This window comes from Scyliorhinus torazame, chromosome 12 (genome assembly GCF_047496885.1).
Source record: "Scyliorhinus torazame isolate Kashiwa2021f chromosome 12, sScyTor2.1, whole genome shotgun sequence".
Lineage (NCBI taxonomy): Eukaryota > Metazoa > Chordata > Chondrichthyes > Carcharhiniformes > Scyliorhinidae > Scyliorhinus > Scyliorhinus torazame.
The window spans coordinates 174210430-174238181 of NC_092718.1; the positions used below are offsets into that span (position 1 = coordinate 174210430).

General features: G+C 51.9%; 1 protein-coding gene across 1 annotated transcript in view; it reads right to left on the bottom strand.

Moving 5' to 3' along the window:
- The window catches only part of LOC140387114 (eosinophil peroxidase-like), a 221004-nt gene that overhangs the window by 112174 nt on the left and 81078 nt on the right, over positions 1–27752 (bottom strand). The window contains exon 6 of the mRNA XM_072470125.1: positions 20712–20838. Within this exon, the coding sequence (XP_072326226.1) occupies positions 20712–20838 (127 nt within the window). The remainder of the gene's footprint in view (positions 1–20711; positions 20839–27752) is intronic.

Below are 27752 nucleotides of genomic sequence, written 5' to 3' on the forward strand. Positions count from 1 at the left end.
TATAGCGGAACACCCAACACGACAACTTCCTGCTCCAGAGTGGCAGGGAATACATCGTGAAGAGAAACAGTTTCCACTGACAGAAACTAGGGTCAATAACCAGAGGACGCACATTTAAGGTAATTAGTAAAACAGCGAGAGAACATTTTTTGACAGAGGACATAGCTGTCATCTGCCTGTAATTCACTGCCTGAAAGAGTGATGGAGGCAGCTCCAGTCATAATTTTCAAATTGCAGTACTTTGGCTGTGTTTCAGGCTACATTTGACTGGCTCATCAATGACCAAGGCTGAGCTGCACGTCTTCAGGAACAGAATACATTTGATAAGACGTGTTAAAGCCACTTATTTCCTGGAACAGTTTCTGTTCAAGTGATTTCAACCCGCATTTTTGCCAATAAATCAAAGTTGACAATGCTCCAGAATACTGTCAGCAATATATCACTTCAGACATTCTCCGTAAATAGATTTTAATTGCTGCAGGATATGTGAGCATTGTGGACTAGGCCAGCATTTATTGCCCATCCCTAATTGCCCTTCAGAAGGTCGTGGTGAGCCACCTTCTTGAATCGCTGTGGTCCATGTGGTGTTAGTATGAAAATTGTGCTGTTAAGAAGTAAATTCCAGGATTTTGACAGTAAAGGAACTTCATATGGCCTTCATAGCGAGAGGATTTGAGTATAAGAATACACGTGCTTCACTGCAATTATTTTGGGTATTGGTGAGGCCACACCTGGAGTATTGTGTGCAGTTTTGGTGTCCTTATCTGAGGAAGGATGTTCTTGCTATGGAGGGAATGCAGCGAAGGCTCACCAAACTGATTCCTGGGATGGCGGGACCGTCACATGAGGAGAGACTAAATCGGTTAGGATTATATTCATTGGAGTTTAGAAGAATGAGAGGGGATCTCATAGAAACTTATAAAATTCTAATAGGATTAGACAGGGTAGATTCAGAAAGAATTTCCCCGATGATGGGGGAGTCCAGAACTAGGGGTCAAAGTTTGAAGATAAGGGGTAAACCTTTTAGGACTGACGAGAGGAGAAATTTCTTCACCCAGAGAGTTGTGAATCTGTGGAATTCACGAGCACATAAAATAGTTGAGGCAAGAATGTTGTGTAATTTCAGGAATGAATCAGATATAGTTCTTGGGGCTAAAGGGATAAAGGGATATGCGGGAAGGTGAGATCAGGGTATTGAACGTGATGATCAGCCATGATCATAATGAAAGGCGGAGCAGGCAGGAAGGGCCGAATGACCTCCATCAGCTTATGTATGTTTCTATGCGGAACGGTTTGTGACCTGGAGGGTAATTTGCAGATACTGCCATCCTTTGCAGCTGCTGTCGTCTCAGGTGACAGAGGTCACAGGTTTGGAAGGGGCTTTCAAATCAACCTTGCTAAGTTGCTGCAGTGTTTCTTGCAGATTGTACACTTTGCTCACTGAGCACTGATAGTGAGGGAGCGAATGTTAAAAGTGGTGGATGGGGTGCTGAGCAGCCAGGCTGCTTTGCCCTGAATGATGTTGAAAATGAGTGTTGATGGAGCTTCACTTATCCAGACAAGTGGAGAGTATTCCATCACAATGCTGACTTGTGACTTGTACATGGTGGACAGGCTTTTGGGAATCAAGAGGTGAGTTACGTACTGTAGTCTCTGATCTGTTTGTGTTGCTGCATTATTTATGTGGCTGGTCCAGTTACATTTCTGGTCAAAGGTAACCTGCAGGGTGCTGATGGTGGGGGAATTCAGTGAGGGTAATGCCATTGAAAATCAAAGGGAAATGGTTAGATTCTCTCTGGAGATGGTCATTGTCTGGCACTTGTATGGCAGAATATTACTTGCCAATTATCATTCCATGCCTGAAGTTTGCCCAGATCCTGTTGCATGCAGACTGTTTCGGTATCTGAGGAGATGTGAATAATACTGAACACTGTGCAACCATCTGTCGTGTTGGGTGCTCTGCTACACAGACGAACCAACACGGTTGCGGAAGGTACAACTCAGTTTTATTACTAACAATTATTAACATTTGTAAATTGGTTGCTGTGGTTCGTTCATTACCCTCTAACCTGTGGACTCAGCCCTAACACTATATTGGAGAGGCACTCAGCACATGGTGGATGTCTGAGTGGCTTGCTGTGAGCTCTGTGCCCTGAGCTGTCTCCTGCTGGAATGACTCGGAAGTGTCGTGTTCCCCGTTTTATAGTGTGTCTGCTCTTGCTTGTGATTGGCTGTGATGTTGCGTGTGTATTGATTGGTCCGTTGATCTGTCCATCAGTGTGTATGTGTGTTTGCACCATGATTTTTATCTGAATATCATGACACCATCCATGAACATGTGCAGTTCTCACCTTATGATAGAAGGAAGATTATTAATGGAACAGCTGAAGGTGGTTGGGCCTAGGGCACTGCCCTAAGGAATTCCTCCAGTTATGTTCTGGAACAGAGAGATTGACATTCAACAGCCACATCCAATTTCCTTTGTGCTGGACATGACTCCAACCAGTGGAGAGTTTTCGCCCAAATTCCCAATGAATTCAGTCTTGCTCAGGTTCTGTGATGGCACACTTGGCCAAATGCTGCCTTGACATGAAGGTAGTCACTCTTACCTTTTGAGTTCTGCTCTTTGGTCCATATTTGAACCAAGGCTGTAATGACATCAGGGGCTGCGAGGCCTCGGCGGAACCTAAACTGGGCATCAGTGTGCAGGTTACTGCTGTACAGGTGCTACTTGATATCTCCGTCGATGACACCTTCCACCACTTTGCTGATGATTATGGAATACACTGACGACGTGGTTATTGGCCGGAGTGGCGGTGGCAGGGTAGCACAGTGGTTAGCACTGTTGCTTCACAGCGCCAGGGTCCCAGGTTCGATTCCCGGCTTGGGTCACTGTCTGTGCGGAGTCTACACGTTCCCCCTGTGTCTGTGTGAGTTTCCTCCGGGTGCTCTGGTTTCCTCCCACAAGTCCCTAAAGGCATGCTGTTCGATGATTGGACATTCAGAAATCTCCCTCTGTGTACCCGAACAGGTGCTGGAATGTGGCAACAAGGGGATTTTCACAGTAACTTCATTGCAGTGTTAATGTGAACCTATGTGTGACATTAATAAAGATTATTATTATATAGTGGAATTTGTCCTGCTTTTTGTGAACAGGATACACATGGGAAATATTCCACATTGCTGGATAGATCCCTGTGCTGTGACTGTACTGGAACAGTTTAGTGAACTTGGAATTCTAGTCCAAACAAAATAAAAATTTCAATATGTCTCTCCATTAAAAATTTAGGTCATTCCTTTTCACACGAGTGATTTGGGTCTGGAATGCAGTGTCTGGAGGTGTGGTGGAGGCAAATTCAATCGAGACATTCAAGAGATGATTACTTGAATAGAAACAATGTGTAGCGGTAAGGGGAAAGGCAGGAGAATGGCATTAAGTCATGATGCTCATTTGGAGAGCTGGTACAGACACAATGTGCCAAATGGCTTCCCTCCGTGCGGTCACAGTTCTGTGATTCTAATTGCTTACGTGTTCTCTCTCAGCCACTTTCTTGGTTAATCATTTACCTATGTATTTCCCTCTGGCTATTTTTGTTTTTCGAGATCAGATACTTCCTTGGCTGACATTAGGAATCCACTTTCTACATGTCATCTCGCCGACCTCCAGGCCAGCTTACATTTTCTCTTCCCAATTTTCTACCTATCTTCCGAAAAGTCTGACTCATACCAGGATACATTGCCTCCCAAAACGTTTATTCAAACATGAAACTCGATGGTGAACTGCCATTGAGGAAATAATAAGCGCCCAAGCAACAAGTGCCCTTGAACTCCAGGTGAGGAGCCTCACACTCTGTAATTCCATCTAACAGCTTGCATTTATCTAGCACCTGCAACACAGTAAAACATCTCAAGACTCTTCACAGGCCGGGGGTGAGCAGGATTCACAAAATTAACCACACAAGCAGATACAACCTGTTGCCCAAAGCTTGTTCAACCAGGTAGCTTTTAAATCAAGTTTTACCACGATAGGGAGGCAGAGAGGTTTAGGGAGGGAATTCTAGACCTCGGGGGCGTCATTCTCCGACCCCCCAGCGGGTCGGAGAATGGCCGTTGGCCGCCGTGAATCCCGCCCCCGCCGGTTGCCGAAGTCTCCGAAGGGAGAAAAATCGGCGGGGCGTTAATGTCGCCGCTGCCGCGGAGAATGTCACGGGTCTGCGCAAGGCAGCCGATTTTCGACCTGCCGATATTCTCCCTTCCGGATGGGCCGAAGTCCCGTCGACGTGATGACCGTTCACGTCGACGTAAATTAAACCTCCTTTTCATCGGCGTGACCCTGTGCTCTAGGTTCACGCCGACCAGCATGGAGGTGAGTGACGGCCTGGGGGGTTGGCTCTCGGCAGGCGATGGCGTGGCCGCAGTCTGAATGCGTGAGGAGAGGTGTGTCTCGGGTTGTGTGTGTGTGTGTGCGGCGGGGGGGGGGGGGGGGGGTGGTTAGAGTGGGCTGGGCTCCGGGGGAGTGCTGGGAGGGGGTCCGTGCCGGGGAGGGGGATGGGGAGTCCGTGCCGGGGAGGAGGTTGGGGTCCATGCTGGGGTGGAGGTTGGGGGGGGGGGGGCTCCGTGCCAGGGAGGGGGATGGGGGGGTCCGTGCCGGGCAGGAGGTTGGGGTCCGTGCCGGGGTGGAGGTTGGGGGGGGGTCCGTGCCGGGGAGGGGGAAGGGGATCCGTGCCGGGGAGGAAGTTGGGGTCCGTGCCGGGGTGGAGGTTGGGGGGGGGTCTGTGCCGGGGAGGGGGATGGGGGCGTCCGTGCCGGGGAGGGGGATGGGGGGGGTCCGTGCCGGGGTGGAGGGGGATGGGAGGTCCGTGCCGGGGAGGAGGTTGGGGTCCGTGTCGGGGTGGAGGTTGGGGGGGGGGGTCCGTGCCGGGGAGGGGGATGGGGGGGGTCCGTGCCGGGAGGAGGTTGGGGTCCGTGCCGGGGTGGAGGTTGGGGGGGGGGGTCCATGCCGGGGAGGGGGATGCGGGGGGTCCGTGCCGGGGTGGAGGTTGGGGGGGGTCCGTGCCGGGGTGGAGGTTGGGGGGGGGTCCGTGCCGGGGAGGGGGATGGTGGGGGTCCGTGCCGGGGAGGGGGATGGGGGGTCCATGCCGGGGAGGAGGTTGGGGTCCGTGCCGGAGTGGAGGTTGGGGGGGTCCGTGCCGGGGAGGGGGATGGGGGGGTCCGTGACGGGGAGGGGGATGGGGGGTCCGTGCCGGGGAGGGGGATGCGAGAGCAAGTGAGTTGGTCCACCTGGCCAGGTGCCAGCCTCCAACAGTTGGACCCATGCGGTCCATGCCACCTGGCTGGGGGGAGGAGGGGATATGGGCAATGATGACATGTCGTTGTTCCCCTCCCCCCCACCAGGCCGTCATGTTTTCCGATCATCCAGCGATGTTGGCCGCCGTGGCGGCAGCCGCTAATGTCTATGTTGCCCTGGATGAGGAGGAGGAGGAGGAGGAGGAGGAGCGTGCCAGAGAGGAGGCGCAGGCTGCCTCAGAGGGACAGGCGGCAGCCGCCCAGGCTGGAGGGACACCTGACCGACAGGACGAGGAGGGGGAGGAGGACGTCGCGGCCCCACGGCAACGGAGGCACCCGAGGGCGCCCCGTGTGTACCGGCCCCGGCAGTCATACCAGGACCTCACGGACCAGGAATGCAGGAGGAGACTCCGGATGAGGCGGGAAACCGTGGCACACATCTGCCACCTGCTGGCACACCTGTCACCGCGTGGCACTGGTGGGGCACACCCTCTCCCCGTGTCCGTCAAGGTTATGGTGGCCCTGAACCTTTATGCAACGGGGTCATTCCAGGCACCGAGTGGGGACCTGTCCGGCATATCGCAGACATCGGTGCATCGGTGCATCCGGGCAATGACAGATGCCCTGTATGCCATGGCGCACCGCTACATCCGCTTCCCCGTGGATCGGGCCAGCCAAGATGCCCGGGCCGTGGGCTTCTCTGCCGTGGCCGGGTTTCCCATGGTCCAGGGCGCGATTGATGGGATGCACGTCGCCGTGCGGCCACCTGCAGATAACAGGGCCGTGTTCACCAATAGGAAGGGGACCTATTTGATGAACATACAGGTGGTCTGCGACCACCGCATGATGATCCTGCACGTCTGCGCCCGTTACCCAGGCAGTGTACACGACTCATACGTGTTGTCGCTGTCATCCATCCCCGGCATGTACGAGGGACGCCATCCCCGGCTGAGGGGCTGGTTGCTGGATGACAGGGGCTACCCATTGCGATCGTGGCTGATGACGCCTATACGGAGACCACGCAATGAGGCGGAGAACCGCTACAATGATGCCCATGTAGCGACAAGGGGAGTGATAGAGAGGTGCTTTGGCGTGCTGAAGATGCGTTTCAGGTGCCTGGACCTCTCTGGGGGTGCCCTCCAGTATCGGTCAGATAGGGTCGGCCGCATCATTGTGGTGTGCTGCGTCCTGCACAACATAGCCCAGCAGAGGGGCGATGTGCCGCAGGCAGAGGAGGGCGGAGTGGAGGAGCAGCAGGAAGAGGCGCAGTCCTCCCCAGATGAGGGGGATGGGGGTAATAGTCAGGGCAGACGGGGTAGACACTGGTCGGTGGCTGTCCACCGTTACCGGCTGGCCCAGCGGGCACGGGACAGACTGATAGCCGCCCGCTTCAGTGACTAGATGGACGTGGGAATCGGGTAGTATGGCCACAGACCGCACACCATGGCAACAGCCAACCATCCACACCCCCCACCCATACACCCACCCAGCACCCTCACACCCCACCCCAGCCCCACCCACCCCACCCGCATGCACACCACACCCCCTCCCCATTGCCGATCCACCTGCGGCACAACGGGCCGGGCTCACACAGTTGCGGGTGGACGCGTGTCTATCGCAGGCCATGGAGGATGATGACAACCCGCCCTGCGATGAGCTCCTGGCTCTACATCGTTGGACTATGTCTGACCCACGGCCACAGTACCACCATCCACCCGGACCATCCCTGCATGCGGCTGTGACACTGCAGCGCACGGTCCCGTCCTCTGCCCGGGGGGATGTTGATGGCGGCCCAGGGGGAAGGGGGCAGACTCACCTGGGGCTGAGGTAAGACCACCCCTCACACACACACTTGCGCTCAAAGTACATGACACCCCCGCACGCTTTGGACAGAGCACAAAGGCAGCTTCTGTAGGTGTAACATTGACTTTAATAACCAAAGGAGTTCATGCACGTGCCCTAGCCCCTAAAACTCATCTGTGCCCTGCACCCGTGCCAACTTACTCAGTGTCTAATTGTTTGGCCTTACGGGCCCTTTGACTACGTGTACGTGGTTCCCCAGACGGTACAGCAGAACTGGAGGTGGACTCCTGTGATTCCTGCCGTCTGACACTGGATCCCTTTGGCGGCCGTTTCCTGGGGCATCCTGGCCTAGATGGGCCAGGCTGCGGCCCGAGCGACTGGGATGGCGAGCTGCCAGCCTGTCCTGCCCGTTGCCCACCCGATGCACCTGGGACAGAAGGGGGGGGAGTCCGAGGTGTCGCGGTGTACTGGGACCTCCCCTACAGGGGGAGCCGGGGCGGACCACACCACCTCCTCCTCCCTCGGGGTGCCCGATGGCCCCCAGGCTTCTACATGGGTGGGGGATGCGAACGGACTGGCCATCCGACGCCCCCCCGACATCTGGCGCTGCCAGTCCTGGAGGCCCATGCTGGTATCGACAGGGGTCTGCAGGTTTGCAGCCATGGAGCCCAGGGGTTTGGCAAACCCTGTCTGTGACAGTGCGACGCCGGCTCACACATGGCCACTGGCGCCGATGCCCTCAGCGATGGCCTGCAGAGATTGGATCATGGCCTGCTGAGACTGGGCCATGGCCTGCAGAGACTGGGCTATGGCATTGAGCGCCTCTGCCATCTGGTGCTGGCACTGGCTCATGGCCTCCTGTGAGAGGGCAGCCAGGTCCTGGGCCACAGACGCCGCCTGCACGGAAGGCCCCAGGCCTCGCAAACCGTTATCTGACACCGTCGCACCCATTGCCTCCACCGCGGACGCCACCCGTGCGGTGTCAGCCTGGGTGGCACGCATGACCGGCACCACTCCCAGCTCCTGGACACGGGTGGACTCCTCCACCTGCGACTGCAGCCGCCGAAAGCCGCCCGTCACCCTCTTCGCTCGTCTCCGGGTCGGTGGTTGCATCGGATCTATGTGTGGGTGTGGTAACTCCAGGAACCCAGGATCCATCTGGGCGGCAGATGTTCGCTTGGGCTGGGCTGCCCTCCGACCGCCCGGCCCCTCTGCTGCTCCTACCTCCACCTGCTGTACCGGGACGGCTGTGTTGTGCGCACCAGTGAATGTACCAGACGCCTCATCACTAAAGTGCCCAACCGAGGTGAGTGTTTCTGCGATGGTGGAGGGTGTTGGTGACAGCAGTGGCGTTGTGTCATGCTCTTCGTCCCACTCTGAGTCCATGGCACTTTGGGGTGGGGGTTCGTCTCCACCCATCCACTCTGAGTCACTGTCCGGTATTTCGTCTTCCTGGGTAGTGCTGTCCCGGGTAGGGGTGTCCTGGGCAGTGCTGTCCCGGGTAGTGGTGTCCCAGGTAGTGGTGTCCTGGGTAGTGGTGTCCTGGGTAGTGGTGTCCTGGGTAGTGGTGTCCTGGCTCGGATGTGACGGGGGCCTGTGGCTGCCCCCCTCGTCGCTGGGTGGTCGCTCCCGCACGTGACGGGGGTGTCGTCTCCCTGTTGCTCCAGGTCTCTCCGTCTCCCGTGGTGTGCGAGGGGCATCCTGCGGGTGCCGCATGCTGGAGGGTCCGGGTCTCTCCGTCTCCCGTAGCCTCCGAGGGGCATCCTGCGGGCGTCGCATGCTGGAGGGTCCGTGTCTCTCCGTCTCCCGTGGTGTGCGAGGGGCATCCTGCGGGCGTCACATGCTGGAGGGTCCGTGTCTCTCCGTCTCCCGTGGTGTGCGAGGGGCATCCTGCGGGCGTCGCATGCTGGAGGGTCCATGTCTCTCCGTCTCCCGTGGTGTGCGAGGGGCATCCTGCGGGCGTCGCATGCTGGAGGGTCTGTGTCTCTCCGTCTCCCGTGGTGTGCGAGGGGCATCCTGCGGGCGACGCATGCTGGAGGATCCATGTCTCTCCGTCTCCCGTGGTGTGCGAGGGGCATCCTGCGGGCGTCGCATGCTGGAGGGTCCGTGTATCTCCGTCTCCCGTGGTGTGCGAGGGGCATCCTGCGGGCGGTCTGCATCTGCGGGGATGGGTGCCTGGACGTTTGGTCCTGCGATACACAATGAAGCATGCATGGTTAGACATCAGGCAGTGATGAGGTGATATGGGGGAGGGGGATATATGGGAGGGGGGATATGGGGACGGGCTGTCAGTGGCTCACTTGCTAGTATGCCCCCGACCTCTGCATCAGCAACCTCCCGGTCGTCAGGTCCGCCAGCCAGTTCCAGGGCCCTTTCCTCGTGTTTGGTTAGTGGCCTCTCATCAGCGGGGCCTCCTCCAGTCCTCACATGCTCCCTATTGTTGTGTGCGGGCTTCTTCTGTGGGGGGGGGGGGGGTGGCAGGGGTAAAAGGCAACACTGTTAGGCAGGTATATGAATGCACGCCATCGGTTGCGCGTGCATTGCAGAGGTTCAGGTTAGGGCTGGATTCACTTGGGGATATGGGGGATACGGGGGAGGGGGGATATGGGGGAGGGGGGATATGGGGGATATGGGGGAGGGGGGATATGAGGGAGGTGGGATATGGGGGAGGGGGGATATGGGGAGGGGGGATATGGGGGAGGGGGATATGGGGAGGGGGGTATGGGGAGGGGGATATGGGGGAAGGGGGATATGGGGGAGGGGGACATGGGGGAGGGGGATATGGGGGAGGGGGGATAGGGGGGATATGGGGGAGGGGGGATATGGGGAGGGGTGATATGGGGGATATGGGGGAGGGGGGATATGGTGGATATGGGGGAGGGGGGATATGGGGGATATGGGGGAGGGGGGATATGAGGGAGGTGGGATATGGGGGAGGGGGGATATGGGGGAGGGGGACATGGGGAGGGGGATATGGGGAGGGGGGATAGGGGGGATATTGGGGAGGGGGGATATGGGGGATATGGGGAGGGGGAATATGGGGAGGGGGGATATGGGGGAGGGGGGATATGGGTGAGGGGGATATGGGTGAGGGGGGATATGGGGGAGGGGGGATATGGGGGAGGGGGGATATGGGGGATATGGGGAGGGGGGATATGGGGGAGGGGGGATATGGGGAGGGGGATATGGGGAGGGGGATATGGGGGAAGGGGGGTTATGAGGGGGGATATGGGGATGGGGGATACGGGGGAGGGGGGATATGGGGAGGGGGGATATGGGGAGGGGGATATGGGGGATATGGGGGAAGGGGGGATATGGGGGAAGGGGATATGGGGGAGGGGGATATGCGGGAGGGGGATATGGGGAGGGGGATATGGGGGATATGGGGGAAGGGGGGATATGGGGGAAGGGGGTTATGGGGGAGGGGGGATATGGGGGAGGGGGGATATGGGGGAGGGGGATATGGGGAGGGGGATATGGGGGAGGGGGGATATGGGGGAGGGGGATATGAGGGTTATGGGGGAAGAGGGGATATGGGGGAGGGGGGATATGGGGAGGGGGGATATGGGGGATATGGGGGAGGGGGGATATGGGGAGGGGGATATGGGGGAGGGGGGATATGGGGGAAGGGGGGATATGGGGAGGGGGGATATAGGGGATATGGGTGAGGGGTGATATGGGGGACATGGGGAGGGGGAATATGGGGAAGGGGGGATATGGGGGAGGGGGATATGGGGGAGGGGGGTATGGGGGAAGGGGGGATATGGGGGAGGGGGGATATGGGGGAGGGGGATATGGGGAGGAGGTATATGGGGGATATGGGGATATGGGGGATATGGGGGAAGGGGGGATATGGGGGAAGGGGGATATGGGGGAGGGGGGATATGGGGGAAGGGGGATTATGGGGGAGGGGGATATGGGGAGGGGGATATGGAGGAGGGGGATATGGGGAGGGGGATATGGGGAGGGGGATATGGGGAGGGGGATATGGGGGAGGGGGGATATGGGGGAGGGGGATATGGGGGAAGGGGGATATGGGGGAGCGGTGGGATATGGGGAAGGGGGATATGGGGGAGGGGGATGTGTGGGAGGGGGGATACGGGGAGGGGGGATATGGGGGAGGGGGGATATGGGGGAGGGGGCGATGTGGGGGAGGAGGGGATATGGGGAGGAGGGATATGGGGAGGGGGGATATGGGGGAGGGGGGATATGGGGAGGGGGATATGGGGGAGGGGGGGATATGGGGAGGGAGTATATGGGGGAGGGGGATATGGGGAGGCTCACCCTGCCTGCTCTGACGAGGTCGTTCACCTTCTTGTGGCACTGGGTGCCTGTCCGTGGTGTCAGGGCCACAGCGGTGACAGCCTCTGCCACTTCCCTCCACAGACGCGGCTGTGGCGTGGGGCAACTCTGTGGCCGTGCCCGGGATACAGGGCGTCCCTCCTCTGCGCCACCGCATCCAGGAGCGCCTCCACATCCCGTGACTCGAACCTCGGGGCTGAGCGGCGGCCAGCCATCCAGTCGGGTGTTCCGGTCGGGTGTTCCGGTTGGGTGGGGGGGGAGCAGCGCGGCCTTATGAGCCGTCATGCCGTGCGGCGCGTATGACGCTGCACGGCGTGATCCACTGCGCAAGCGCGAATCCCGTTACGTCGCTGCTAGCCCATTTCTGGCCGGAGGCTTTCAACCCATTTTTCCGACGTGACACAAGTCGGATTTGCGCCGTTTTTTGCGCCGATCGGCGGACTTTCCGCCGATAACGGAGAATTTTGCCCCAGATCTAGACAGCTGAAGGGATAGCCACCAATGTTGGAATGATTAAAAGCAGGGATGTGCAAGAGACCAGAATTGTAGGTGTGCATTGTGGGGTTAGAGGAGGTTCCAGAGACAGATAGGGATTAAACCATGTTGAAAACAAGGATAGGAATTATAAAGTCAATTTGTAGTTCACAAAGCAAGTACAGGTCAGGAAGTGAAGGGGCGAAGTGAAAACTAAACTTGGTGCAATTTATGATATGGGGACTTGAATTTTGGATGAACTCCAGTTTTTAATAGTTTACAAGATGTGAGACTGAGCTGCAGGCTCAGGCACAGCCTGCACATTTATGAGTAGCTACATAACTCAGGCTCTCCTTTAGTTGCTGAGCCTAGAGACTGTTACCTGAAAGAGCCAATCTACAAGGGAAATTTGGGGATTCTCCATTGGATAAAGGTGAAATCGGGAAACGCGATTTGGCGGAGAATCAATTCCGACGTCAAAATTGCGGCGGGCAAAATTTACCGACTCACAGTTCTTCGTCACCTCGACAGCGACGTCAATGCGGTCTGGAATACACATGCAATAAACACCTTTTGCATATCGTTAGTGGGCCCAACCCGGTGTTTCCGGGATCTCCACGATTCTCCGCCTCCAATGGGCCGAGTTTCCGACGGGGCAATTCACTTGTGCTTTTAAAAATCATGAAACTGGCTTTGTGGCTGATGGGGGAGAGAGAGGAGGTAGGACACAGAGAGGAGCGACCGTGGCCTGCCGGGCCAGACACTGGCCGGGCTGGCTGGGGTGGAGGGGCCCTGTTAGGGCCGGGGGAAGGGAAGGGATGACAGGGGAACAGGCCGTTGGGCCGAATTGAGCCCCCATGGGACTGGGGCGGTGTCCAGCCATGGACCACCATTGCCACAGCCTGCAAGGTACCCATCTTGCTACGCACCCACTGACCACCCGCCTTGGCCCTTGGTTCTGCAGAGTGACATTGGTTGTATGATTGACCCCACCCTCTGACATCCCCCCCCCTCACAGGTGCCATCTGCCGGCGGGGCATCAGGCGACCCATTCCAGAAACCCGAAAGCCGTCTGGTCGGCAGCTTGTCCCTGGGGTTGGCCCACCCTCCGACCGTCTGACACCTTCGGAGTTCTTACCTCCAGCTGATGTACCTGAACATGTGTGGGGTGCACACCAGATAGGGTCCCAGGAGTGTCTTCACTAAAGTGCCCAACCGAGATGACTGTCTCTGGGATGGTAGAGGGTGTTAGATACAGCTAAGAGGGGAAATCCGTGTCATCCTCCGACTTGAGCTCTGGGGCATCCTGAGTCTCAGGTCGGAGGCGGAGGGGGGGGTGGGGGGAGTGCTCACGGTGGGGTGGAGGTGAAGGCGAGGCTAGACTGATGGTGAGGGTGGGGGTGATGTAGAACAAAGAACATAGAACAGTACAGCACAGAACAGGCCCTTTGGCCCTCGATGTTGTGCTGAGCCTTGTCCGAAACCAAGATCAAGCTATCCCACTCCCTGTAATTCTGGGGTGCTCCATGTGCCTATCCAATAACTGCTTGAAAGTTCCTACTGTGTCCGACTCCACTATCACAGCAGGCAGTCCATTCCATACCCTAACCACTCTCTGAGTAAAGAACCTACCTCGGACATCCCTCCTATATCTCCCACCCTGAACCTTATAGTTATGCCCCCTTGTAACAGCTACATCCACCCGAGGAAATAGTCTCTGAACGTCCACTCTATCGATCCCCCTCATCATCTTATAAGCCTCTATTAAGTCGTCTCTCATCCTCCTCCACTCCAAAGAGAAAAGCCCTAGCTCCCTCAAACTTTCCTCATAAGACCTATCCTCCAAACCAGGCAGCATCTTGGTGAATCTCCTTTGCACCCTTTCCAATGCTTCCACATCTTTCCTACAGTGAGGTGACCAGACCTGCACACAATACTCCAAATGTGGTCTCACCAGGATCATGTACAGTTGCAGCATAACCCCACGGCTCTTCAACTCAAGCCCTCTCTTAATAAACACTAACACACTATAGGCCTTCTTCACGGCTCTATCCACTTGAGTGGCAACCTTAAGAGTTCTGTGGACATGAACTCCAAGATCTCTCTGTTCCTCCACATTCCTCAGAACCCTGCCGTTGACCCTGTAATCCGCATTCAAATTTTTCCTACCAAAATGAATCACCTCGTATTTATCAGGGTTAAACTCCATCTGCCATTTTGCAGCCCAGCTCTGCATCCTATCAATGTCTCTTTGCAGCCTAGAACAGCCCTCCAACTCATCCACTACTCCACCAATCTTGGTGTCATCAGCAAACTTACTGACGCACCCTTCAGCCCCCTCCTCCAAGTCATTGATAAAAATCACAAACAGCAGAGGACCCAGCACTGATCCCTGTGGTACACCGCTGGTAACTGGTCTCCAGTCTGAAAATTTTCCATCCACCACCCTATGTCTTCTATGTGATAGCCAGTTACTTATCCAATTGGCTAAATTTCCCCCTATCCCACACCTCCTTACTTTCTTCATGAGGAAACTTATCAAACGCCTTACTAAAATCCATGTATACGACATCAACTGCTCTACCTTCATCTACACACTTAGTTATTACCTCCTCAAAGAATTAAATCAAATTTGTGAGGCAAGACTTACCCTTCACGAATCCATGTTGACTATCCCGGATTAAGCTGCATCTTTCCAAATGATCATAAATCCTATCCTTCAGGACCTTTTCCATTAACCGACCGACCACCGAAGTAAGACTAACCGGCCTATAATTACCAGGGTCATTCCTATTCCCTTTCTTGAACAGAGGAACAACATTCACCACTCTCCAGTCCTCTGGCACTTTCCTCGTGGACAGTGAGGACACAAAGATCAAAGCCAAAGGCTCTGCAATCTCATCCCTTGCCTCCCAAAGAATCCTAGGATATATCCCATCTGGCCCAGGGGACATGTCGACCCTAAGGTTTTTCAAAATTGCTAATACAACCTTCCTCAGAACATCTACCTCCTCCAGCCTACCCGCCTGTATCACACTCTCATCCTCAAAAACATGGCCCCTCTCCTTGGTGAACACTGAAGAAAAGTATTCATTCAACGCCTCTCCTATCTCTTCTGACTCCATGCACAAGTGCCCACTACTGTTCTTGACCGGCCCTAACCTCACCCTGATCATTCTTTTATTTCTCACATAAGAGTAAAAAGCCTTGGGGTTTTCCTTGATCTGACCCGCCAAGGATGTCTCATGCCCCCTCCTAGCTCTCCTAAGCCCTTTTTTTTAGCTCATTCCTTGCTACCTTGTAACTCTCAAGTGACCCAACTGAACCTTGTTTTCTCATCCTTACATACGCTTCCTTTTTCCTCTTGACAAGACATTCAACCTCTTTTGTGAACCATGGTTCCCTCACACGATCATTTCCTCCCTGCCTGACAGGGACATGCCTATCAAGGACACGCAGTATTTGTTCCTTGAACAAGCTCCACTTTTCATTTGTGCCTTTCCCTGACAGTCTCTGTTCCCATCTTATGCTCCCTAATTCTTGCCTAATCACATCATAATTACCCCTGCCCCAATTTTAAACCTTGCCCTGCCTTATGGCCCTATCCCTCTCCATCGCAATAGTGAAAGACACCAAATTGTGGTCACTATCTCCAAAGTGCTCTCCCACAAACAAATCTAACACTTGGCCCGATTCATTACCCAGTACCAAATCCAATGTGGCCCTGCCTCTTGTCGGCCTAGCCACATATTGTGTCAGGAAACCCTTCTGCACACACTGTACAAAAACTGCCCCATCCGAACTGTTCGACCTATAGAGGTTCCAATCAATATTTGGAAAGATAAAGTCACCCATGACAACTACCCTGAGACCTCCACACCTATCCATAATCTGTTTTGCAATTTCTTCCTCCACATCGCTATTTCTATTTGGGGCCGATAGAAAACTCCTAACAACGTGACCGTTCCTTTCCTATTTCTAACTTCCGCCCATATTACCTCAGTAGGCAGATCCCCCTCGAACTGCCTTTCTGCAGCCGTTAAACTGTCCTTGATTAACAATGCTACTCCTCCACCTCTTTTACCACACTTCCTGAAACATCTATACCCTGGAACTTCCAACAATCATTCCTGTCCATGTTCTAACCATGGGCGAAATTCTCCGGTATCGGCGCGATGTCCTCCGACCGGCGCCCAAAACGGCGCAAATCAGTCGGGCATCGCGCCGCCCCAAAGGTGCGGAATCCTCCGCATCGTGGGGGGCCGAGCCCCAACCTTAAGAGGCTCGCGCCGGACTAATTTCCGCCCCGCCAGCTGGCGGAAAAGACCTTTGGTGCCCCGCCAGCTGGCGCGGAAATGACATCTCTGGGCGGCGCATGCGCGGGAGCGTTAGCGGCCGCACACGGTATCCCCGCGCATGCGCTGTGGAGGGAGTCTCTTCCGCCTCCGCCATGGTGGAGACCGTGGCGAAGGCAGAAGGAAAAGAGTGCCCCCACGGCACAGGCCCGCCCGCGGATCGGTGCGCCCCGATCGCGGGCCAGGCCACCGTGGGGGCACCACCCGGAGCCAGATCGCCCCGTGCCCCCCCCAGGACCCTGGAGCCCGCCCGCGCCGCCTTGTCCCGCCGGTAAGGTAGGTGGTTTAATCTACGCCGGCGGGACAGGCATTCTAGCAGCGGGACTTCGGCCCATCCGGGCCGGAGAATGGCGGGGGGGGGGGGGGGTGGGTGCCCGCCATCCGGCGCAGCTCGATTCCCGCCCCCGCCGAATATCTGGTGCCGGGGAATTCGGCAACCGGCGGGGGCAGGATTCATGCCAGCCCCCGGCGATTCTCCGACCTAGCGGGGGGTCGGAGAATCTCGCCCCATGTCTCCGTAATGCCCACAACATCGTAGTCCCAAGTACCAATCCACGCTCAAAGTTCACCTACCTTATTCCGGATGCTCCTTGCATTGAAGTAGACACACTTCAACCCACCTTCCTGTCTGCCGGTACAGTCCTGCGACCTTGATACCCTCCTCAGTACCTCACTACTCCCAACACTGGCTTCTGGACTACAGCTTGTTTTCCCATCCTCCTGTAAATTAGTTTAAACCCCCCCGAAGAGCCTTAGCAAATTTCCCTTCCAGGATATTGGTGCCCCTCTGGTTCAGGTGCAAACCATCTTGTCTGTACAGGTCCCACCTTCCCCAGAATGTGCTCCAATTATCCACGTAACTGAAACCCTCCACCCTACACCATCCCTGCAGCCACGTGATTATCTGCACTCTCTCCCTGTTCCTCAACTCGCTAGCACGTGGCACCGGCAACAAACCAGAGATGACACTTGGTTTGTCCTGGCTCTCAGCTTCCACCCTAGCTCCCTAAATTCCTGTTTTAAATCCCCTTCCCTTTTCTTGCCTATGTCGTTGGTACCGATGTGTACCACGACTTGTGACTGTTCCCCCTCCCCCTAAAGGATTCTAAAAACACGGTCCGAGACGTCACGGACCCTGGCACCCGGGAGGCAACATACCATCCATGAGTCTCTTTTGTTGCCACAGAACCGTCTATCTGTCCCTCTAACTAGCGAGTCCCCAATAACTATTGCTCTCCTGATCAACCTCCTTCTCTTCTGAGCCACAGGGACGAACTCAGTGCTGGAGATCCGTTCACCGTGGCTTACCCCTGGTAGGTTGTCCCCCTCAACAGTATCCAACAGTATCCAAAGCGGTATACTTGTTACGGAGGGGAACAACCACAGAGGATCCCTGCACTGACTGCTTCCTCTCAGCCCCTCTCACCGTCACCCATCTATCTTGATTCTTCGTAGTAACGACATCCCTGAAGCTACTATCTATGACCACCTCTGCCTCCCGAATGATCCGAAGTTCATCCAACTCCAGTTCCCTAACGCGGTTTCTGAGGAGCTGGAAATGGGTGCACTTCCCACAGATAAAATCAGCAGGGACACTGACGGCGTCCCTCACCTCAAACATTCTGCAGGACGAACATTGCACTGCCTTCCCTGCCATCCCCTCTAGATAGCTTGCAGATAAAACAAGAAAAAGAAAGAAAGAAAGAAAGAAAGAAAGAGCTGATATTCACTCAACCCCTTAGGTTAGAGGAGGTGGAAGGGTGGGGGACACTACAATTGTAGTGTCTCGGGTTTAGGAACTGCCCAACTTAAATACAGGTAAAAATAAAACACTTAAACAGCAACCACTGCGCCCCGCACGATAACAGCAATCAGCTGTAATGGGCCCGCGCAAACAATTTAAATCTTTACTACTTACCCAGCAGTCACTCTGTCCTCACTCCGGCCGGATTCAGCTGGAAACCCCCAACTGTAAGTTTTTTTAAAATTTACTCCCCTTCTCAGCAAGCACTCACTCAGCAACCACTGCGCCCCGCACTATAACAGATGATGTGGAGGTGAGGGTGGTCTGGGGGTGAGGGTGGTGTGGGAATAAGGGTGGTGTCGAGGCGGTGTTTGGGGGGGAGGAGGTTGACATGTGAGGCATGGGGACCTGCAACTCAGCATGGTCTCACTTGCTCGCTCGTGGCCGAACTCCACCCAGGCAACCTCTCTTTCCTCCGAGCCGACGGCCACGTCCAGGGCCCTCTGCTCTGCCACAGTGAGGGGCTGTGGATCCGGTGGTCCCCCTCCAATTTTCTCCACCCTCAGCGGTTATGAGCGGCCTTCTCCTGGGGCAGAGTGGAACAGAAAATACACAATGTTAGACAGTCTAAGATATGCAGTTTAAGGGTGGGTAGCTGGTGGCATCAGTGGTCAGGGCACCCGGCCATGGTACCAGTATGGATGTCGGCATGTGGTGCAGGATTGGGGTTCAGCCCCCCTCCAATCTGAGAAGCAATTATTTATCATGACTCTTCAGAGAAAAGTTCCAGAGCAGGTTTACTAGCTGAAGGCAGAAGTAGAATTCCATTGTGCAGCAGCAAAGGATGCCATTAGATCTCATGGAAGTCCAGCTTCAATACTTAAAGAGTGCAGTGTCAGGGGGCCTAGCAGGGCTGAGCTAAAGAAATTTAAGTTCTTGGCCAGAAAAGCTTTAAAAGAACTTTTAACTCAACAGCAGTCAAAATTGCTGATTTAAGACACATAGCAAACAGCCTAGTAGAGCCCTGTACTGGCTGATCTCGCTCCAAATGAAAAAAATTAAATTAAAAAATAATTGGCAATTAAAGAACCCAACAAAAGCTAGGAGTCAATGGTTTCAGAACTCAAAAATACTTAGATACTGTGGGGAAGGCACAGAAAGATTGATCCAAGTTGTCGCCAGCTCCAAGTTTACAACACAACCATGGAAAACGCTGTCACTACGTAAGCCTGCCAAAACTGACAAGCACAGGAAACCTTGTTGAGAAAAAGGGTACTGCAGCACAATCTTTCATTTAAAGCCATGCACACATTTAAAGTTTATGGATCAAAGATCTACCTTACCAGACCAGTTTGGACTCATGCAAGTGCCAAACCTGATGCAAAGTTGCTTGTCCTAGAGGAGAAATGTTGTAAATGATTGAAGCACATCAGGCCTCGGTAGAAATTTCCGAGGAAGTCCTTAACCTTCTGCTGAAGTAATCCTAATGCATTGAAGAATCCTCAATCAGAAATAATAAAAGCTTTTACAGAGCTTACAAATAGGGATAAAGAGCCTCCAGTAAAACCACGATCTGGTGTGGGCAGAACCTGTTCTGTTCTGCACTTGGATGGGGTCTATGTACTGGCACTTTAATAATCTGGTACTGGAGGATGAGCAGATCTTGGACTCATTCCATAGTTTCTGAGCTGGCTGGAGAAGGAAGAGGGGAGGCTTCTCCTCTTTGAGGTTATGGTGGGATTTGGGCAAGACGCACATCTGTGTCTACTGTCAGAAGTATGCAAAGGGGTTGATGAAGAGGTAAAAATCCAAGATCGAGGAGTTGGAGAAGCAGGTGTTTAACCTGGAGTCACACCTTGATCAGCCAGGTGAGGATCTGACCCTGCAGTCAGTGTACAAAGTGCAGAAGGGCGTGCGAGGGATCTGAAATTTGTCGGGTCCTGAGGCACGCTTGTGAAATCGTGGATCTAGTTCCTCAAGGAATTGGATTGTGGTTCCTCCTTCTTCTACTTGCTGCAAAAAAGGCAGGGGGTTCGTCAACAGCCCCATACGCTGCTGGCCAACAATGGATCCCTGGTCTCTGGAGGGAATGGCAAGACTCAAGTCTATTACTCTCCTTGATTATCTCTGGATCCACCTATCGAGGATGCTCGCAAAATTTTGTGGAAGGTCCTGCTTAATGCCCCTTTCAACCTGGGGGAGCTGACCTGCGTCCTCATCAGCCTTTCCAGGGACTAATTCCCAGGGCTGGACGGGCTGACTGTGGAGTTCTTCAGAGCACTCTGGGACATTCTGGGAATTGACTGGACAGAGATCCAGGGGGAGAGTATAATGACTGGGAAGATGCCCCTCTTGAGGCGCAGGGCAGCTATTGCTCTGCTGCATAAAAGGGGTGATCTCCACCTCAAGAACGGGCACCCGGTCTTCCTCCTCAGCACAGGGTACAAAATGTTTGCCAGGGTGGTAGCTTGGTGCCTTGGCCCCATGCGGGACCACTTAAGCCATCCTGATGAGTCCTACGTGGCCCTACGTCCGAGCCTTCTCAATAAAATCCATCACTTTGGAGATATTGCTGGAATTACAGTGGATTAATAGGTAGCCACCAAGGAAATTCTACCCTGAAGTGTTTACGTGTGTTTTTTTCACCTCCCCTCCACCTCCAAATCAGCCAGGATTTGACAAGTTACTTTGGATTGCAGGATCAGTCGATCAGAATCTTAAATAATTTTACTTATGCAGATAATTACCGGTGGCAGGCGATATCCTGAATAGTGCTTGCCGCTTGAGCCCCTTGGCAGTGAAAATCCATCCTCATACTCAGCTCTGAGCCATCGTTTTAATGCGATATCAGATGCTCCAAGTAAAGGGCTGATCCTGAATGCATGGAAAAACAATCAACATTTTATTTTGAACACCAAATTTTATCATTGCAGTTCGATGTGCAATCTAGAAGGAAGGCAAATATCTGTACATTCATGTCACCTTTGATTAATCGAAAACTATGTTTTTATTAGGTATGAAGAATGAGCGTGTTATTTTAAGTTGAATGTCATGCAAATTGCGCAATATTCATTTGGCCTAAAACAAAAAAACCTCTGTCTTCCATATTTCTTTACAAAGTTAACAAAACAAAGAGATTGTTTCCAAGAAGCCCATTGAGGACAGTATAAATAGGCCAGACAACCAAAGTAAACAGAGCCTGTGTCACTGTTCTTCTTACTAAAATCGAGTGTCAATAATTCCTATAAAGGGAGGGATTTCCATGTCCCCACTTTTGACCCCATCCCCCTGAAATGTTTTTCTGCGGTGGAGATGGCCAGCAACTAGCCAGTGGCGGGATCTTCGGGGCCTGCCACTGTCAACAGGCTTTCCCAGTGTTCACACCGCCTGCCACTGTGGCACGTGTGGCAGGGGTTGAGGGGGAAGGTGAGTGGGGTGGGGGGGAGGGGGGGGCGGGTGCACTATCGACGGGACTGGAAGATCTCTCTGGCGGTAGTGGCTGGAAAGCTGCCTTTGTACCTGAAATCAGTAACTTAGAAACATTTTTTAAAAGGGAAAATACTTTACACTTACCAACATTATCTCAGAGCTGAAGGGGATGATTTTAAGCCCGCACTAGCCTTGCGCAAGATCAGTGGCGCGCCGCAAAATCGGCAGAGAATTGGAAAAAGCGAATCTCTCCGGTGAGATCATAATTCCAGATTTTCAACCCCCTTTGCCAGTGGAGCAAAGCGATAAACTCTGCGGGAGCTCAGGATCCTCGGATTAATATATTAGCATGTCATTAGCGAGCACTCACTCCGGGGCTTCCCCGCTCAATGAATATCCAGTGGGCACTGGTGTGACATCATGATGGCGCCATGTACAATGTTACATAAACGTGAACCTGGCATAACCTGGGTCACTTGCAGACCTTACCTACCCTTCATGTCGGGGTGACCCTTGCTTTCAAGGGGTTTGGAGGTTGGCATCGCTTCCCGTGCCCTCCTTCTGGGCTTATGCCCAAATTGCCGCTGAGGGAGTGCCCTTCCATAGTGAGAGCTGGGAAGTGGGAAGGAGGAGGTGAAAACAGACGTTTGGTACTGGGGGGGTCACTGTGAGGTTCTTAGGTGAGGTTCCTGGAGAGGCCAGGCTGCAAGGACGGAGTAGGGGACTGAGGAATGGGATGCATCTGTGTATCATGAGGCCTGAAGACCCTTTCACTGGGGATAGAACGACTGCAGAGTGAGTTGAACTCCACACTCGGGCAGCACTGTGAGGACAAAGGGGTTAAGCTAAATGGAAGTTCAAATGCACTTGTCAGGGGAGCATGAATGTCAGGAATTAGTGTTCGGGTGGATGGCTGTGACTGATGGAAGGCTTGTCAAGTCTGCAGCCCCTGTGACCTGGGAGAATCAGGGTGTCCTCTAGGAATGTGCTTGTCATGTTAATTGCAGGCTTCACTTGAATCAGTTGTGCCTCATCTGCCACAAAAGGCAATCACTTGCCTGAAATGCTACCTAACCCTTCCTTGACTAGTCAATTGTGCCAATGAAGTCTGTAGAGCCAAACACCAGTGCGACTGATTAGAGTCAAGTTCTTAACCCTTTAGTTGACCCCAAGCATTGAACTTCCAATGCTCATATACACGTTAACATTACATTACACGGATGACATTAATGTGTACCCCGATGCAAGGTGTTATGGAGAAGGTGTTCAAGATCATGATGGAGGGCCATCTTTGACACTGGTCCCATGCATTCACTCAACTGCCTTTTCACATAAAACCAGAAATTGAGATTCTCGGGGGTCTACACACCTCTTCCATGTGGAATTGAGAGGGACAACTGTGGGGAAGTGGCTATGATTTGAGAGGGGAGGATGTGATGCTTGGTGGAGAGGTTTTCTGACAGTGGACATCCTACCTGATGCTGTCGGAGCTTCCGTGCCGGAGAGGACTACGTCTGCCCCAAGGGAGAGTGGAGCTCCTGGTCTTGCAAGAGCTGACACCAAATGGAATGGGAGGACACACAAATGGAATGGGAGGACTGGGACCAGGTGAGCAAAGGACGCCAGAGCCTAGGGCTTCACCCACTTAGCAGGCATATCCCCGGTATAGGCTGTGATCGACTGCACCCACATGGCCCTACAGTCTCCATGGCATAATGTGATGCCATTCATGAAACCCAAGGAACACCACTCTATCAATGTCCAACTCATTTGTAACCATACGATGTGCATAATGCAGGTGTGTGCCTGTCTCCCGGGGTGGTCCATGACAGTTACATCTGGTGCTCACCCACTGTGGCGTGTGACATCTCATCAGTACTGTGGTGCCAGCAGTAGGTTCTCATGATGGTGCCCAAGTTCATGGGAAGGTCACTAAAGCCATTGGCTGGACTCTGGGGGAGAATGATGATGACATGCTTCTGTTATGGGCCAGGGTTTAGAGCACCCCAAAGTGTAACATGGAGTTCACCTGACCCACAACTTTTAATGGATTGTGGTATGAGGAGCACATGGCCCATTTTACAGGTGGGGTACAGCAGAAATGGAAAAGTATTTTTCAAAGCAAAACAATGTTTATTCTATGAACTCAAGTTAACCTTTTTAAAACATACAATGAGCATCTCAGCAACCATGAATTCAAATACAACCCCCAAAGACTACAACACTAAGTAAACCTTTAAGCTTTCCTTTTTAACATCCATACGACTTAAAACACCTTTTACTAGAAGCACATCAGGTTAAAGTCACTACTGTTATTAGTTTTAAATCACCAGGATCGATTTACAGTCTTTCGATTACAGAGAGAGATTCATACACCTTCTGGCTGTGGCTGCAGCTTTCTAGCTCTACCCACTCTCTGACATCACTGCAGTAGTAAACACCCATTTCTTAAAGGTACTCTCACGACAGATATTTATATACACACCCATTTATAAACACCCATTTCGAAAAGGTACTCCCACATGACACCTCCCCCCAGAAAAAAAAACCCATCAACTTCAAGATGATTTCACTTTTCACCTTTTTACTATCCTTTAAGAAATACACATAGTAAATATACTTTTTCGTTTCAAAAAACAACACACGCAAACAGGTATAATAATATAGTCCATTTTTTTTTGTTCTTCTTCCTCATTGACAATCTCTTTGAGCAAGAAGGTCTCTGCACGATCTGTCCATTTCTCTACACCTCGGCATTTCTCTTTAAAGTCAGATACTTTAGTTCAATCTGATCACAGAGTCCCTTGTAATTCTCCAACACAGGAGCATTGTTTACCACAGCTTTCAGGCAGTTAAATGCCTGTTGAAAGTCCGCTGTCCATTGAAATTTTTGACATTTCTTCAGCAAGTCCATCAGTAGAGCAATCATGCTACAAAACCTTTGCACAAATATTTGATCAAATCCACTCATGCCAAGAACTCACATTATTTCCCTTTGTCTTGAGAGTATCGGAAACTCCTCAATAACTGTTCGTTTCACATCCCGTGTGACCATTCGACCCTGTCCGATTGTATGGCCAAGGAAAGTGACTTGGGCTTTTCCAAATTCACTTTTGGCTAGGTTTATCACCAAACCCGCATCCTGAAGTTGATTGAATAATTCCATCAGATGTTTTAAATGTTCTGTCCATGTCTGGCTGAAAATTACCAGATCGTCGATGTATACCGCACAATTGGGTAATCCTGAAACCACTGTATTAGTTAACCGTTAAAATGTGGCTGGGGTGTTTTTCATGTCAAATGGCATAACTTTGAATTGGTACATGCCATCTGGAGGCACAAAAGCTGAAATCTCCTTCACCCTTTCGGATAAAGGTACCTGCCAGTAACCTTTAAGTAAACCCAATTTGGAAATAAAAGCTGATTGTCCCACTTCATAGATTATCATAGAATTTACAGTGCGGAAGGAGGCCATTCAGCCCATCGAGTCTGCACCGGCTCTTGGAAAGAGCACCCCACCCAAGGTCAACACCTCCACCCTATCCCCATAACCCAGTAACCCCACCCAACACTAAGGGCAATTTTGGACACTATGGGCAATTTAGCATGGCCAATCCACCTAACCCGCACATCTTTGGGCTGTGGGAGGAAACCGGAGCACCCGGAGGAAACCCACGCACACACGGGGAGGATGTGCAGACTCCACACAGACAGTGACCCAAGCCGGGAATCGAACCTGGGACCCTGGAGCTGTGAAGCAATTGTGCTATCCACAATGCTACCGTGCTGCCCCTCAATGCAATCCTCCAAACGTGGGATGGGATAAGAGTCTGTTCTTGTAACTACATTAACCTTTCTATAGTCCACATACAACCGTTGGGTGCCATCTGGTTTAGGTACCATCACTATGGTTGAGCTCCATTTCAATTATGCCACTTTTAAGCATACTCTCAATCTCTTTGTTAACCTGTGCCAATTTTAAAGGGTTAAGTTGATATGGATGTTGTTTGATTGGAACAGCATTTCCCATATATACATCATGTATAGCCATTTTAGTACTTCCCAATTTATCTCCACAAACTTGCCCATGTGATATCAATAACTCTCTCAGGTCAGTTTGTTTTTCCTCTGGAAGGTAACTCTAGATTTATCCCAATTTTTAAAAACATCCTCATTTTCCAATTTAATTTGAGGTATGTCAAATTCACAGCCATCTGCATTTGATACGTCACTTTGAGTTAGAATCATTAAAACCTCCTCCTTTTTCTCTCCTTCCCTTTCAAAGTACCTTTTAAGCATATTCACATGACACACTCGGTGAGTCTTCCCTCTATCTGGTGTTTTTACCACATAATTCACCTCACTTAATTTCCTTTCAATCTGATAAGGTCCACAAAACCTAGCTTTTAAAGGTTCACCTACCACTGGTAACAACACTAAAACTTTATCTCCACAGGCAAAACTACGAACTTTGGATTTCTTGTGTGCTACCCGTTTCATCACATTTTGTGCAACTTTTAAACGTTGTCTTGCCAATTCACCTGCCCTATTTAATCATTCCCTAAAATTTGACATGTAATCCAATAATGTAATTTCCGATTGCTCACTCACCAATTTTTCCTTAATCAATTTAAGTGGTCCTCTTACCTCATGACCAAAAATTAGTTCAAAAGGACTGAATTTGGTTGATTCATTAGGTGCATCCTAATTGCAAACAGTACGAATGGAATTCCTTTATCCCAATCCTCTGGATAATCTTGACAATAAGCCCTCAACATTGTCTTTAATGTCTGATGCCACCTTTCTAATGCACCCTGCGATTCTGGATGGTTCGCAGTTGATTTAAATTGTTTTATTCCTAAGCTATCCAAAACTTCTTTGAATAACCTTGAGGTAAAATTTGATCCTTGATCCAATTCTATTTCTGTGGGTAGTTCATATCTAGTAAAGAATTTAAGTAATTCCTCCACAATCTTTTTAGCTGTAATATTACATACTGGAATGGCCTCTGGAAACCTAGTAGACACATCCATTATAGTCAAAAGATATTGATTCCCACTTTTCGTTTTAGGAAGCAGTCCTACACAATCAATTAGGACCCTTGTAAAAGGTTCCTCAAATGCTGAAATGGGTATTAAGGGTGCTGGTTTTATCAATGCTTGAGGTTTCCTTATCACTTGACATGTGTGACATGATTGACAAAATTTAACTACATCTTTATGTAGTCCAGGCCAATAAAAATGTTTCTGGATTTTAGCTTGAGTTTTCCTTATTCCCAAATGACCTCCCACTGGTACCTCATGTGCAACTCCCAACACCTCCTTTCTATACCTACCGGCAATACTACTTGATGAACTTCTGCCCACTTTTCATCCGCCTGCATATGTAAAGGTCTCTATTTTCTCATCAAGATATCACTTTTACGGTAATAACACTCTGGTATACACTCAGATTCCTCTTCCGTGTATGCTTTCTGATACATCCGTTTTATTTCTACATCTTTCTGTTGTAACTCTGCCAATTTTCCTGAACTAAGAATATCCACCTCATCCTCCACCTGTTCTTGTTCTTTTTCAACCATCTGATCAAAAATCGTTTCTGATAATTGCACTTCAACTTCATCTTCACTCTTTGATTTCTCCTCTTGTCTTAACCTGTGACTTTGCGACCTCACTACACAATCTGAAAAATCCCAGGATATTCATCCTTCAACACTTCAGTTGGCTGATTTTCTACTGGCTTAACAACCACCGTAGGCATCACTCCCGCCTGCAATCCAGCTGTATCATTACTCAAGATAAACTGTATTCCTGTACAAGATAGTTTTTCTATTACTCCTACTACCACTTCACCACACTTCACTGGACTTTCCAACCTTACCTTATATAATGGAACACTACTCCTCTCACCCTGAATTCCACCTATTCCCACCTTTTCTGGCAATATTCTTCCCAAACTACATAACTCCTCATCTCTTACCATTGAAGATTGATCAGCTCCCGTATCTCTTAAAATTGTGACTTCTTTGCCTGCTCCTCCTGATACACATGAGTAAACTTTATCCATGTAAATTAAAAGTAAATTCTTTAAAGACATCTGACACCTTCTTATCAATCACCTCTTGATTAGGCTGTACAATCTTTTGCGCCTCCTTCGCTTCACTTGGGCTTTCCTTTACCCCTTTAACAAACCCTACTGTCTTATCCTGTTTTACCACATCAGCCTTCCCAGTGCTTTTCTTCAACCACCAACGCTGTGACTTTACATGGCCTAGTTTATTACAGTGAAAACACTTGAAAGTTTTCATTTTTTTCCCACCCTCCTGGATTTCTGTTTTAATCTGAGGTACACTCTCCTTA